A 13977-nucleotide genomic window follows, 5' to 3' on the forward strand; every position below is an offset into this window, starting at 1 on the left:
AATCAGCTGGGGCAGAAGGCAGGGGAAGCCTGGTGTTGAGGGGGCCAGCTCAGTCCTTTCGACTAGGTCACCCTTTAGGAACCCCTCCCAGGCACCCACGGACACTAGCCAATTTTCCGGGGGAGGAGGAGGGTGGGGAGCCACGGGCCCCAGACTGGTGGGAGGTGGGTCTGAGGCTGACTCCTCACACTGCCACCAGAGGGCGCCTGGAGCCCACTGTCGGCCTCCCAGGCCTATGCAAGGGCAGTCAGGGCCCCAGTGACTCGCCAGGAGTGGACCCACTGTCTCAGCAAGGGCAGCTGACTGGGGTGCCCGCTCCCTTCCTTCTAGTGGAGCCTCTTTTGCCTTCTATGTGCCCAGCACCAGGCCCTGTGTACCCCTTTTTAAATTTGTAATTGGGTAAAATACACATAAAACTTACCATCTTAACCACGTCTAAGTGTGCAGGAGTGTCGAGTACAGTCGCACTGTTGTGCAGCCATCACCACCATCCCCAGAACGTTTTCATCCTCCCAAACTGAAGACTCTGTCCTCATTAAACGCCAACTCCCCATCCCCCTGCCCCTGGCAACCTTCATTCTACTTTTTCTCTATGAATTTGGCTATTTTAGGTACTTCAAATGAATAGACTCATATTTGTCCTTTTGTGACTGGCTTATTTCACTGAACATAATGTCTTCTAGGTTCATCCATGTTGTAGCATGTGGCAGAATTTCCTTCCTTTTTAACCAGAATAATATTCCACGGTATGGATAGACCCCATTTTGTCTACGCATCATCTGTCAATGGATACTTGGCTTGTGTCCACCTTTGGGCTATCGTGATTGATAGCTGGTTTCCACTACACCTTGCCCAGGGCGAGGGGCCAGCTGAGCCCTGAGGATGCCTTGACCCTCTTTGGCCCTGAAGGGCCCTGGAGCCAGGGGAGGGGGCAGTGGTATGCTCAGTCTGGCAGTGGCTCCAATGCCCCCTTCCCCTTGGCGCCATCTGCCTTCATCTGTCAGCCTGCACTTCTGGCCCAGGACAGCAGGAGGGCTGGGGTGGGGGAACAGTGGGGTAAAGACTTCACACCCGGGCTTCCCTGGTGGCGCAGTGGTTAAGAATCCGCCTGCCAATGCAGGGGACATGGGTTTGAGCCCTGGTCAGGGAAGATCCCACATGCCACGGAGCAACTAAGCCTGTGTGCCACAACTACTGAGCCTGCACTCTAGAGCCCGCGAGCCACAACTACTGAGCCTGTGTGCCACAACAACTGAAGCCCGCGTGCCTAGAGCCTGTGCTCTGCAACAAGAGAAGCCCACACACCACAATGAAGAGTAGCTCCCGCTCGCCGCAACTAGAGAAAGCCCGCGCACAGCAACAAAGACCCAATACAGCCAAAAAAATACTTCACACCCACAGGCGGCAGAGAGTCTATGTCAGCTAAAGTTTTCAGTGATCCCAAGGGTTCCAGTGTGAGGTTGGAGTCCTGGGTTTGTGCCTAAGGCCTCTGTAATCTGACCCCATGGTTTCACCAGGCTCTTGGGTCCCATCCACCGGGTCCACACCTCAGGGCCTTGGCCAAGGCTGTCTGCTCCTCCCCGTTGTCTGGCATTCTCTCCAGTCCCCACCTGACAACCTACTCCCCACCCCCTCCCTGGCCTACACATTGACATTGGGGGCGGGGTTTCCTCTATGAGAGTGGGCCCCGTTTCAGCTTGTCCCGACCTACTAGGGGCCTGATTCTGGGGCTCAGGGCTGTCCTTGCTCCTGCTTTTCCACGGTGCCTGCAGCCCCAGTGCCTGGACCCTCATCGCTGGGTTACCGCGTGGCCTGTGGGAAGTCACCAGGGCCAGGTTAGGGAGAGATGGGGGATGGAAGCCTAGGTACCAGTCTTGGAGAGAGCCACCCAGATGAACTCCCCTCCCCCAGAGGTTCCAGTGGGCACCACCTCCACCCCGGCCAAGGGCTTGGAGGACAGTGGCCCGACCAGGACGGCAAGCAAGGCGAGGCTGGAGGCGGGGGTGGGGGGGGGAAGTAGGGGGGTACCTCGAGGAGGTGACACGGAACACGTCCGGCCGTGGACCCCCTCCCCAGCGCCTCCTGGGCCACGGGCTGGTCCTCCCACCCCCGAGAGCGCCGCTGCAATTGGTGGAAAGTTCGGGCACCGCGGCGCGATTGGCCTCTCGGCCCGCCCACTGCCTCCCGGCAGCTTCCAGGCTCCCGGCCGGGTGGGCGGCTGGCAGGCGCGGGCGGTGGGGGCTGCGCGGGGCTGGGGCCAACGCCCCGGCTGCTCCCGCCGCGCCCCCGCGTGTCCCCGCGCGCCATGCCGCCCCCGGCGCTGCTCTGCGCGCTTTGCTTCGGCCTCTTGGCCACGGCCGCCCGCGCCGGCTACTCGGAGGACCGCTGCAGCTGGAGGGGCAGGTACGAGCCCCACTGGAACCCCGCGCGGGCCAACCCCCTGGGACTCTGCGCGCCCCTTAGGAGGGGGCTGGAAGATGTGTCGCCAGCCCTTTGGGATGGGGGCGCTCCGTCCCGGCACCGAATCCTTGCCCTCCCCGCCCCCCGCCGAGTCCCAGAACGCTGGGCCTCAGTTTCCTTCTCCACAAAGTGGACGCAGCTGTTGATGGCTGCGGGGAGAGGGTGCAGGGGAAGCGGGCTGGCCGGGTGTGGACGGCGGCCGCCCGCCTCAACACCGCCCGTCCGGTCCGCAGCGGCCTGACCCAGGAGCCCGGCAGCGTGGGACAGCTCGCCTTGGTCTGTGCGGAGGGCGGGATCGAGTGGCTGTACCCGGCCGGGGCGCTGCGCCTCACCCTGGGCGGCTCCGACCCCGGCGCGCGGCCCGGCATCGCCTGCCTGCGGCCGGCGCGGCCCTTCGCAGGCGCCCAAGTCTTCGCGGAGCGGGCGGGCGGCGTGCTGGAGCTGCTGCTGGCTGAGGGCCCAGGCCCGGCCGGGGGCCGATGCGTGCGCTGGGGTCCCCGCGAGCGCCGGGCCCTCTTCCTGCAGGCCACCCCGCATCCCGACATCAGCCGTCGCGTGGCCTCCTTCCGTTTCGAACTTCGGGAGGACGGGCGTCCAGAGCTGCCTCCGCAGGCCCACGGCCTCAGTGCGGATGGTGAGTGCAGGTCTGGGTGGGGACGGGTGGGAGTGGTGCAGTCGCTCCCTGGCCTCGCTGGGTGGGAACCTGCCTGTCCTCCCTAGTGCATAGAGGGAGAAACCGAGGCAGCCTGTCAAAGGCACACAGCTAGTGAGTAGCAGCGTCAGGACAGGTGGGGGGCGGGGAGGGGAAGCCCTCACCTTGCGGGTTAGGGAAATTGCTGACAGAGGGCAGAATCCCGGAAGGGGAGGCCGGGCAGGGCAACCCGGGCCCGTGGTCCCTGAAGAGTTGGGGGAGGGGATGACGGCCAAAGCTGTCCAGGGCTCCCTGGCCCAGCGGTGACCTCCCTCCCCTCCCCCAGCCCAGTACAACAGAAGTCCACTGTGAGCCCGGTCACCATGGAGATGCAGCCCCGCCTCCCGGCAGGGCACCAGGCCCAGCTTTTTGCTCTCCTGGAGCTTGGAGCCTAACCTCACAGGGGATGGGGGTCTCTGCTCTGTCTCCTGACCCTCGAATCCACCCTAACCTCCTGCCACGTGGGCTGGGCCGGTGACTTTGGGCCCCAGGAAGCAGCTCTGGGAGACCAAGGGGTTACCGCCTGCTGGTGCTGCCTGGAGATGGGTGTGCGAGAGCGTGTGCCTCGTGCACCCAGACCCTTGAGCTCCAGCTCGGTGGGTCTTTGTGCCTGCATGCTGGGCACAGCCCCCAGGCTCATGCCCGTGCGTGTGTGTGATGCATGCACGAGCCTGCGGTGTCACTCCAAGTACAGGGTGTCTTCAGGGTGTGTACACATGGTCCCTGAGACCCCCCGGTTGCCATCAGGCCCTGAGGGGGGTCTGGTAGCTTGCCCTCTCTATCCTGGGTCCAGCTGGGGGAGGGCTCGGGTAGTCCTGGAGAGGGCAGGGCCTCCACTCATGACCTCCCCTGCATGCCAGGTGCCTGCAGACCCTGCAGTGATGCCGAGCTCCTCTTGGCCGTGTGCACCAGCGACTTTGGTGAGTGTGCCCCCTGTGGGGCGAGCCAGGGGCCTGCCTTCCCCTGAATGCCACTGGCCAACATGTGTCCCCACAGTGATCCATGGAACCATCTACGGGGTTGCCCACGACACAGAGCTGCAGGAGTCTGTTATCACCGTGGCCGCCGCCCGTGTCCTTCGCCAGACATTGCCGCTGTTCCGGGTGGGGGGCCCTGGGGGACAGGCGCAGGCCTCCATTCGCACCCCACTGCACTGTGGCGTCCACCCTGGCCCTGGCACCTTCCTCTTCATGGGCTGGAGTCGCTTTGGTGAGGCCTGGCTGGGCTGTGCACCCCGCTTCCAGGAATTCAGCCGTGCCTACACGGCTGCCCATGCTGACCACCTCCACCCCTGTGAGGTGGTGCTGGACTGAGGGGCCTGGGAGCAGGGTGCTGGGGAGGGGGGGGGTAGGGGGGGGTGGCCTCCAGATGGCATCACAGTACCAACTGCTTCCGAGGTAATAGCAATAATCAATAAGAACGCTGCTTGCATTAGCCAATGTGCATCGGGTGCTCGTGCCTGAGCCCAGCCCTGGGCCTGCCTCACTTCACTTTATTCTCCCACAGCCCCCGGCACTGCCCAGTTCCCGCTTCATAGAGTCAGAGACTGAGGCTCTGGGACAGTGGTGCCATGTCTAAGGCCACCCAGCCCACGCCCTGGAGAGGGGCTGCTGCTGGGTGGGGGCATGCAGGGACCCCCCCCACTCACGTCACCCTCAGCTCTGCTGCCCCCAATGCCAGGTGATTCCACTGCTCAGAGTGGGAGTGGAAAGGGGGCCATAACACCCAAGGTCTGAGGTGGGTGGAGGCCCTTGTAGGGGGAGGCAGGCGACACCACTCCCAACCTGAGGGAAGGGGCTGCAATCTGGCGGGCCACCGACTTCCCCGCATGGTTCGCTGCAAGCCCAGCAGAATCATCCTGGCCCCACTCTGCCCCTGGGGAAGAATGGGCCCCTCTGTCCACAGGCCCCTGCAACGTGCCCAGCATCCTGACAGCTGTGGGGTCTCTTCTGCAGGGTCCTGCTTGTTGCCCATTTCTAGTGGGCAGGGGCACACAATGGGGTCTCTAAGGACCGTTTCCCGCCACTGGCCTCATTGTCGCTGCCCCCGCCTTCCTCTCCAGCCTCAGCCACATAAAGGGCCAGCGCAGTCTGGACAAAGCTGACGGTCCTGAGGCTGAAAGGCCCCAGGATGGGGGTGCACGTGGGACTACTGAACCCAGAGGGAGCTGACTCTGCTGACCCAGCCCCACAGCTCCTGGGAAAGAGGGCCACAGCTCAGGTCTGGTGGGGTGCCTGGGCTGAGTCCCAGAAACAACTTCCCATCTCTGCCTGGCAGCCCTCACTGGAGAAGGGGCCCCGCCATCCCACAGGCAGGAACTGAGGCTGGGAGAGGAACAAGGATACACAGGGCCACTTCTGCCAGATTTGGCTGATATAGGTACCTCATGTGGCCACACCCTGTGTGGACACTGCATCACTCCAGTGGCTGCCCTGGAGTTTCCGTGGGGCGGGCTGTCTAAGGCTACACTCGTGTCGGGTACGCAGTCCTTTCACTTGGACGGGCCACTTGCTGTGGGGACTGGTGAGAATTGTGGGTGGGAGCATAGTCACCCTGGATGGTAGGCTCCCCTGGGCTCCTCCCACCTTCTGCTGTTCCTGAGGCTCCTTGCTGTGCCCTTTCGCGTCCCCAAACTCAAACTGGCACCCATGGATTGTTCAGAGCTCAGGCACCAGACCTCTTCTCTCCACGCACATTTCGACACTCCTTCATTGGAGAACTGGGCCAGCCTTCTGGCTTTAAATACCATCAACATGCTGATGACCCCACATTTGGATCTCTAGCCTGGACCTCTCTCCTGGACTGCAGACCGTTGTAACCCTGTTTCCCCCTCCCCCCACCACGGAGTATCTCAGTAGAGACCAGAAGAGGAGGAGGTGAGTGTGCTCTCCTGCCATCCTCCTCTCCGTCTTGGGAGGCTTTTGCACTGCCCATGCAGACCCCGACCCAAGGAGGGTTTCCCCTCCAGTGCTGAGGAGCAACTCACCCTTGGCTCTTGCCCTAATTCTCTGGCCAGCTCCCCACAGCCTTGTTTGGACAGAGGCCCATGGCCACACCCAGTGTGGTCACTGTGGACTACCTCTGGGACCATCTGTCCAGAAAAATGTAGGGCATCTTCTCTGGGCTGGGCCCTAGGCTGGACACTGGCCTCTGCCCACCTGCCCCAGGAAGCGCCTCCTATGCACACACCCTCCTCCAGAGAAAGTGTTGGCTTTGCAACCAGCAAAAGGAGCAGAAAGGGCAGAAGTGGGTGTGGCTGACAGGGCCAGAGGAGCCCCAGAGTGCTCTGGGAGGAGCCTGGAAGGCTTGGGCCAGGGGCTTCATGCCTGCCCACAGGGGAGTGGCCAAGGGGAAACGGTGTGGGTGAGCATGAGGGCTGGGGCTATGGGAGCAGGTGCCTCTGGGGCACCTCTGGGCATGTGCACTCACACAGGTATGCACTCGAGTGCCCAGTGCCCAAAGGTGAGGAGCAGGGTGCAGGTGTGAAGGTGAGGGACTTTTGGGTGTGCACACTGGGGAGTCAGGATAGGTGCCTTCATTCAGTCGACCAGCTTCTACTGAGTTTCTTCTAGGTACCAGGTGCTGCTCTAGGCACCAGGAATAATACAAGGAACAAAAGAGACAAGAATGGGATGCTGTGTAAGCCCAGTGCACATCCTCCTTTTATGGGGAGGGCCCAGTGACAGCCAGGAAGGAGACAGGAGGTTCTGAGATGGGGGTGGGGAGCAGCCCTCCTCCTCTCCAGTGCTCAGGTCTTGGGAGCAGGGCACCAGGGTTTCCTGCCACAGGAACACCTGTCTTTCCCAAGTGGAGGCAGCTGGGGCCAAGTGTGCGGCAGTCTGCACTTGGGGATGGGGGCAGTGGTCTCCAGTATGCCTGCATTGTCTGAAGCAGCCTCCGTCCCTCCTGACCGATGGCGTGGATGGATGAGGAGCCAGCCCAGGGCCTGTGTGCAGACAAGTCTCTGCCACTCAAGGACGTTTGGCCTCAGGGTTGGGTGAGGAGGGGGTCCTGGCTCTGTTCCCCCACTTGCCTCTCCCATTCCCAGGCTTCATCAGGTCACTTCCGGGAACTCAATCTTTCTTCGTGTGTGTGACATTTTCTGGGGAAGGAAGGTGGTCTCCCCAGCTCCTGGGGCTCTTCCTCCCATCCCCCTGACTGGGCCAGCTGCCAGAGCGCCCAGCACCTCACATCCGGCTCCCCTCCCGACGCTCAGAGAGAGCCAGCATGTCTTCTCGGTTCTGCTAAATTTCTTCTTATCAACCTCCTCCGCCCTGCCCCTCAGCCAAGCTCAAACTCCCACCGCCCCCGCCGAACCCTGCGCATCCTGCGTTTCCTGCGCACTCGGGCTAACTGCCTTCAGCCGTGGGAGGGGCCCGGGTGGCCTCCCCGCGACTGCTCCTGGGCTTGGCTGGCTATTGGGGTGTGCGGCGCGGCGTCTCCCCGGTGAGCCCTTGCCCCCGGGCTGACCGCCGCCCCTGGGCTCCAGCCACACCGCACGGGCCTCCGCTGCCAGTTAACTGGATCCACGGCACCGCTTCCCTCGGGCGTCTCCCCGCGCTGGGATGTGCAGCCCCAGGGGTCCGCAGCGCCCAGGACAGGCCCGCAGCAACCATCCGCGGCGTGGGCCAACGAAGCTGAGCGACGCGGGCTACGGGCAGGATGCTGTGCGGCCAGAACCCGCGAGGGTAGCCCCGGACCCCAGGGCTCCGCGGTCCGGAACCCGCGGGAGGGTCCCTGGACCCGGACGGAGCGGAACGCGAGCGGACCAGCCGCTCAGGCTCTCCCGGCCGCTTCCGGTGTCTCGCCGCGGCCGCCTCTTCCGGCGCGGCGCCGCGGGTCTGGTAGGCGCGGAGCGGGAAGGAGGGGTGCCGCGCAGGCCGGGGGCGGTGGGGAGGACGGCCCTCTCCAGGTCCGGGCCGGGGCATGAGGGTCTCGGACCTGAGGCGGGGAGGGGCCTTGAGGTGGGGCGACCCTGAGCCGCTCTCCCGCAGCCATGGAGCAGGACGACCCGGCCGAGGCGTTGACGGAGCTGCGCGAGCGGCGGCTAGGCGCATTGGAGCTGCTGCAGGTGGCGGCGGGCTCGGGCCTGGTCGCCTACGCCGTGTGGGCACTGCTGCTGCAGCCGGGCTTCCGCCGCGTGCCGCTGCGGCTGCAGGTGCTGGGCCAAGGGGTGTGGGGACCAGCTGCCGGCTGGGCGGGCCCGGGCTGGGAGCGGGGCCTGGAGTGTGGCGCTAAGGGGGAGGGTGCACCTACTCCAGGGCTGTGGGTTGGGACCTCCTTTAGGTAGGACCGGACAGGCCACTCTAAGAAAGGAAGCCCAGGAGGCAGGCCCCACACCCTCACAGTCCCGCCTGCTTCCTTGTACAGGTGCCTTATGTTGGCGCGAGTGCCAGGCAGGTGGAGCACGTGTTGTCGTTGCTGCGAGGCCGTCCAGGAAAGATGGTGGACCTGGGCTCTGGCGATGGCAGGATTGTAAGGACCGTGTTCGTGTGTGTTGGGGAATGTCTTTGCTGACCCCTCCCGTGAGCGCACCTCCCCATCTGTTGGTCCTGACGCTCTTTGTGCCCACAGGTGCTGGCTGCCCACAAGTGCGGTCTCCGCCCAGCTGTGGGCTATGAGCTGAACCCGTGGCTGGTGGGGCTGGCGTGGCTGCATGCCTGGAGGGCAGGATGTGTGGGCAATGTCAGCTACCGCCGTGAGAACCTCTGGAAGGTAATCCAGGGAGTCCTGGACCCCCTCAGACCCCACCCCTGATCTCCATGCTTCCAGTTCTAGCTTGGCCACCCTGCTGACAGTGCCAGGCACCTCTGCCACCTGGGCAGGCTGGAGCTGGGACTTGGAAGCTGCAGTTACCCCATGCCCACCAAGCCTCTTTCCCTGCTGGGGCCCCAATCCCTGCTGGGGCCCCAATCCCTGCTGGGGTGATTTCCTCTTCCTGCAGGTGAGCCTGAGGGACTGCCACAATGTGTCTGTGTTCCTGGCTCCTAGCGTGGTAGGTCTGGGGTTTGCTGACCCCATGGGAGGCCCGAGCCATCCCCAGTGTAGGTGCTGGGCCTGGAGGAGCTGGGTAGGGGGAGCTGTGTTCCACCCTGCCCACCCCAACCTCGCCTCTCTCCCATAGCTCCCACTGCTGGAGGACAAGTTATAGGCAGAGTTGCCTGCAGGAGCCCGAGTGGTGTCTGGGCGCTTCCCCCTCCCCACCTGGCAACCTGTGGCTGTACTGGGTGAGGGCCTGGACCGCATCTGGGCCTATGATGTCCACAGTGGTGGGCCGGCTGGGCAGGCTGTCCCAGGGCCTAGTTCTGCCTCCGTACCTGGAGCCCCCAATTCTCAGGTTGGCTGACTGGACACAATAAAGACTCAGTGGGTTCCAGCCTGATTTTTGTTGGGTGGAGAGCTGGGTGGAATGATCTCCCAAGGGGGTGCTGTGGGGAGGGCTCCATGCTGGCTGTGAAGAGTTCTGCTCCAAGTTTATCTGTTGACCAGCTAACGGCTGCAGGTCCTTGGGTGCTGCAGCTTGGCTGGAGGTGTGGCCCCCGCTTTCCAGGGGTTCCCTGTACCCACCAGCTTCCTCAGCCTCAGGATCTCCTGCTTGTACCTGCTCAGAGAAACTAGGCATAGTCACCACCGGGCTGTGGACAAGCCCTGCTGCTAGTGCCTGGGACTAAGGTCCTTGGGTCTTACCCAGCCCACCTCTAGAGCCCACCTGCCCAGGTGCTGGTCCACGTACTCTTGTAGCTCAGAAAGTTGCTCCTCAGCCATCATGGCTCGGACTAGAAGCTGTGCTCTCTCCCTTTCCAGCTCTGCCTGGAATGGGGGAACATAAGCCATGAGCCTGGGCACAGTGTGAGGAGGGGCCTCTGGCCAGGCTTTGCCCACTACCTGGGTGCCACGGGAAAAGTCCTGTAGCTTCTGGCGGATCTGGGCCCAGGATGCAGCTTCCAGGCCCCTGTGAGGGGAGGAGGAGGGGTGGGCGTGAAAGGGGCATGGACCCAGCTGTTGACCAATGACCCTGCTCAAGTCAGGGCCCCTAGGTCCTTGAGGTGCCTGCTGGGAGCGAGTTTGGGACAGTATAGGGCTGCTTTTCCACTATGGGCCCTGTGAGGCTTGGAGTCATCTGTGCATGGGGGCAGCCACTGGCCACTCAGGGAAAGCTAAGCCACAAGGCCAGCTGGGACAGTGACCCCAGTGTCTGTAAGGATGCTTATGGGGGGGGCCTCCCCCCATGCTGGGGGGTTTCCCAAGACCCCAGGCAGGCGACTTGTCCCAGCTTCTGCCCACTGCAGAAGGTGCAGAGGCAAAGGCTGTGAAGGTCACCAGGTAGCCTGCTCCTGCCTTGCCCTGGGGTCAAGACTTCTACCGTCCATGCCACCACAGGTCTTCAGCTATGGGTCCTCCGAGTCTCAGCTGAAGTGTCCTTTCTTCGGGGTCTCTCCCTGACCCTCCCATTCAAGGGTAGCCCCCTCCCATCCAGGAGGATAGTCCCTCCTCTCTCCAGGCAGTTGGTTTTTCTGCAATTGTTAGTATCTCATAAGCAGACCGAGACTCGAGAATACAGATGGGCCACCTTGTTCACTGCAGCAACCAGAACCCCTCTAAGCAGTTAGTTCATAGGATAAATGAATGGGTCTCCCCAGCACCCACACCAGGTACTCACTGTGGCTCTAATGGGCCCCCCTGAGAGGCTTCACTGGGTTCTTTCTGTGGGAACAAGAGCAGCGGTTGCTGAATGAGGCAGGCTGCTCAGAGGCCCTGGGGTTGGGGCTTTGCTGAGCCTGGGATGGGTCCTGGGGTGAGTTGTGGGGCAGCAGGGAGGTGTCACCTGGGCCTGGAGCTTCTGGAGCTGCTTCTCCAGCCTAGCCTGGTCCTCCCTCAGGTGGCCGAATTTGGTGACCGTGTGCAGGGGTGGCGGCTCCATGTCTGAGGTGGCTGCACCAGAGGTAGCCTTGGGGGTCCTGGGTGCCCCGTTGGGATCCACCAGCACCTGTTGCACACTAAGCCCCGCACCAGGTCACCTAGAGCCATTCCACCCCAGGTGCCCAGCTCAGGGAGGGGCCCACCTCTGGGCAGCCAGCAGCTCCTCGTGCCTCCGGCTCAGATCTGCCAGGCGCTTGCGGTAGGTGCGAGCAGCCCGGGCTAGCTGTTGCTCACGGCTGTGATGCGCCCCCCGAATGTCCTCCAGAGTGGTTTCCAGGAATGTCCGAAGGGCTGTGGATGCAGGCTTTGGGCCTGCACCATCTGCATACCCCTGGAGAAGATAGGGCCGGGCTGGGGCGGGTCCACACCTCCCCCCAATTCCCTCCATGGAGCTGGTCTGACGACAGTATGCTGGGTGGGCCTGAAGTCTCCAAGGTCAGAGTCTCTCTGAAGTGGTCTAGCACACCCAGGCCAGACTCGGGCTCCCCAGGACCAGAGGCCTCCCACTCAACACAGGGCCAACCGGCCCAGTGCTCACAGCCACGGCTCGGGCGCAGTGCTGCAGTCGGATGGCGTACTCCTCGTTCAGCTTCTTGAGTTGCAGCTGCAGCCGGGCGTTCTCTGCTTCAGCCTGGTGGAGCTGGCCCTGGCAGGCAGACAATACCTGGGGGTGGAGATGGCCCTGAATTTATGTCCTGCAAGGTGGACCTTTGCTGAGCCAGACCTCAAAGCACGTAGGGGTGGGCCTCACCAAGGCTTGTGCAGCCAGTTGCTGCCCAGCTGTCTTGGCCTCCTCCTGGGCTCCCTGCAGCTGCCAGCCCAGGGCTGCCCTGCAGACATGGGTATGAGGCTTAGCCGGGCCCAGGGCAGGTGACTCCTTCTGCCCCTTAAGAACAGCTCCTTTGCTCACTGTGCCCTGCTGGGCCCTCCTGTCCCAGGTGAGGCAGTCACTCACACACGCGTCTCCAGTGCCTGCTGCCGAGCCCTGTGCTGCTCTGGCGCCCGATTTACTTCTCCCTGCGGCTGTGGGGTACACAAGGGCTGGCTGGGTGAGAGCCCAAGCTCTGGGCCCCCTGCACTGCCCCACCTCCACCGTGGGCTGGGAGAAACTTCAACAGATTCCCGGGCTAGGTGGCTGCACACTCACACCATCCCCCAGTTTCTGCTGCTTGTTCTCAGGGGTCAGGAAGTCCTTGGGCTGTGCCTGCACAGAAGAGCCGGTCTCAGCCTCACTGTTCCCCTGCTGGACCCCTGTTTAGCTTCCACCCATGCGCTCATGGTGACCTGGAGTCTGTGGTGGTCGGAGTGTCCCTGCCCCCAGGCCTTGTGCCCAAGCTCCTGTGCCAGTGCCTGGCGGTGCCCCGGATCAGCTTCTGCTGGGGCTGCCTGCTCTCCGTGCAGCTCTAGCTCCAGCACCCGGCTCTCCAGCCACAGGACCTGCGGGGTGACCAGGTCATCATCCATCTGGGCATCCACAGGGACACAGCACACACAGGACAGGTGGGGACTCGCAGACACTGCATGTGCACAGTCACATGGGGCACACCTGCACCCCTCACAGTTCTGGCACTAAGTGTGCACCCTCCCCCCATGCCCTCAGGCTGGCACACGTAGGCACACATCAGTGCCCACCTCACTCTTCAGCTCGAAGATTTCAGCCTCGTGTTGCTCCTTCAGGCGATGGGTTTTGATCTGCAGGTCCACCAGCTCCTTGCAGACCTGTGGATGGCCAGGATGAGAGGTGGGGCCTGTGGGGCCCTGGGGATGCCCTCCCTCCTGCCAGTGCCCGAGGGCCCCCACACCCACCTGCAGCTGCTGCTCCTCACTCAGCTCTAGATCTGAGGGAACCTCTGTCTCAAGGTTGGTGGCCCAAGTTGGGGCACCCCCAGGGACTCCTGGCAGCCAGGTCTCGGCCCGCGGCAGAACCTAGGGAGGCACCACCACTCATCCCCCAGGTGCGTCTCAGACCTGGGCTGTGGCCTCCACTCTCATGAAGCCACCAGCCATCCACCCCCACACCCTCAGCCTGGCAGAGCTGGGGCAGGCCCTCCCACAGCCAGGATCAGGCTGAGGTCCTGGGAGGACCTGCACCCCTCCTGGTCTCTGAGGGAACAGGGAGAATCCCCGAGCCCAGAAGCAGCAGCGTCCTGGGAGGACTCACATTCTTGGTGGCCCGAGGTGGGGCCCCTGACCTGGGGCCTGGGGCTGCCACATACTCCATAGGCAAAAAGGACTCTGGGCTGCCCCAAGCCCGGTGCCGCCTCGACTACTGGCCTGTTGCTGCAACACAGTGGTTTGTGTTGCCGAGGCCTCTGTTGTCCCCAGGAGACTCCCGGGGCCCCGCCCACGAGGGCAGGCAGGACAGTTCAGTCGTTGGGGAGGTGGGTGCGAACTCTCAACTTCTTCCATATTTTGCGATCCATTCTTTCCGGCTTCCTTTTCCTCATCTGGGAAACGCAGATCGGCACCCCAGCATTTATCAGGGACGCGGATGGAACCACGAGTGCATAGAAGGGCTCAGCCTGGGGACGTGTGGGACAGCGCGCATGGTATGGAGATGCCGCTGCTGTTACTGTTGTCCTCACACAGCGCGCTTTGCTCTACCATGTGGGTTCGCACACTCATTAGGCCCCTACGCTGAGCGCTGGACGGGCAGGCAAACAAACTGGACAGATCCCTGCACCCCTCAGCCTGACGGAAGCGGGCTCAGACGTCCCAATCCGGGTCCGGGGTACTCAGCAGGACTGTCTCAGCCCGGTGCCAGGAGGGCTTCGCGGAGGAAGCGCCGCAGCGCCGGGCGCGACTGGCCAGACGTGCGCACAGCCCCGTTCGGGCACGCACGCGCTCCCTCCTGCGCACGCACGCGCTCCCTCCCGCGCACGCGCGTGCTCCGTGCACCGTGCTCA

The 13977-nt window shown here is 63.4% G+C and overlaps 3 protein-coding genes and 1 long non-coding RNA gene across 13 annotated transcripts; 3 read left to right on the forward strand and 1 right to left on the reverse strand.

The window, feature by feature from the left end:
* The first annotated feature begins 2173 nt into the window (after window positions 1–2173).
* On the forward strand, window positions 2174–4489 carry METRN (meteorin, glial cell differentiation regulator). Its single transcript, XM_082360549.1, has 4 exons — window positions 2174–2403; window positions 2694–3094; window positions 4012–4071; window positions 4148–4489. Exons 1-4 carry the CDS (start codon window positions 2306–2308, stop codon window positions 4462–4464), a joined length of 876 nt encoding a protein of 291 aa, XP_082216675.1. The 5' UTR covers window positions 2174–2305; the 3' UTR covers window positions 4465–4489.
* A 3512-nt stretch (window positions 4490–8001) lies between these two features.
* Window positions 8002–9527, forward strand: ANTKMT (adenine nucleotide translocase lysine methyltransferase). Of its 4 annotated transcripts, none has more exons than XR_014235805.1 (5): window positions 8002–8309; window positions 8522–8626; window positions 8726–8866; window positions 9065–9146; window positions 9276–9527. XR_014235805.1 is itself a non-coding variant. In XM_082360576.1 (5 exons), exons 1-4 carry the CDS (start codon window positions 8148–8150, stop codon window positions 9077–9079), a joined length of 423 nt encoding a protein of 140 aa, XP_082216702.1. In that variant the 5' UTR covers window positions 8002–8147; the 3' UTR covers window positions 9080–9095; window positions 9276–9527. The 4 variants fall into 4 exon arrangements, 3 of the variants coding, with proteins under 3 accessions (XP_082216702.1, XP_082216700.1, XP_082216701.1); XM_082360576.1 differs by having other exon boundaries at window positions 9065–9095; XM_082360574.1 differs by having other exon boundaries at window positions 9096–9146.
* Window positions 9523–13535, reverse strand: CCDC78 (coiled-coil domain containing 78). Of its 7 annotated transcripts, XM_082360565.1 has the most exons (14): window positions 13233–13535; window positions 12878–12997; window positions 12704–12790; window positions 12356–12508; window positions 12219–12275; window positions 12027–12094; window positions 11823–11901; window positions 11610–11735; window positions 11215–11402; window positions 10977–11148; window positions 10812–10855; window positions 10037–10103; window positions 9861–9961; window positions 9523–9752 (listed from the first exon to the last, which is right to left on the reverse strand). In XM_082360565.1, the coding sequence occupies exons 1-14, from the start codon at window positions 13290–13292 to the stop codon at window positions 9641–9643; spliced, it is 1434 nt and encodes a 477-aa protein (XP_082216691.1). In that variant the 5' UTR covers window positions 13293–13535; the 3' UTR covers window positions 9523–9640. The 7 variants fall into 7 exon arrangements, 6 of the variants coding, with proteins under 6 accessions (XP_082216691.1, XP_082216689.1, XP_082216688.1 ...); XM_082360563.1 differs by having other exon boundaries at window positions 9861–10103; XM_082360562.1 differs by having other exon boundaries at window positions 12704–12997.
* LOC309613600 lies at window positions 12453–13644 on the forward strand. Its single transcript, XR_014235806.1, has 3 exons — window positions 12453–12571; window positions 12672–12812; window positions 13532–13644. It is a non-coding gene; the product is annotated as an uncharacterized lncRNA (long non-coding RNA).
* Window positions 13645–13977: the final 333 nt, after the last annotated feature.

This window comes from Balaenoptera borealis (assembly GCF_965194805.1).
Source record: "Balaenoptera borealis genome assembly, chromosome: 16".
Taxonomy (NCBI): Eukaryota; Metazoa; Chordata; class Mammalia; order Artiodactyla; family Balaenopteridae; genus Balaenoptera; species Balaenoptera borealis.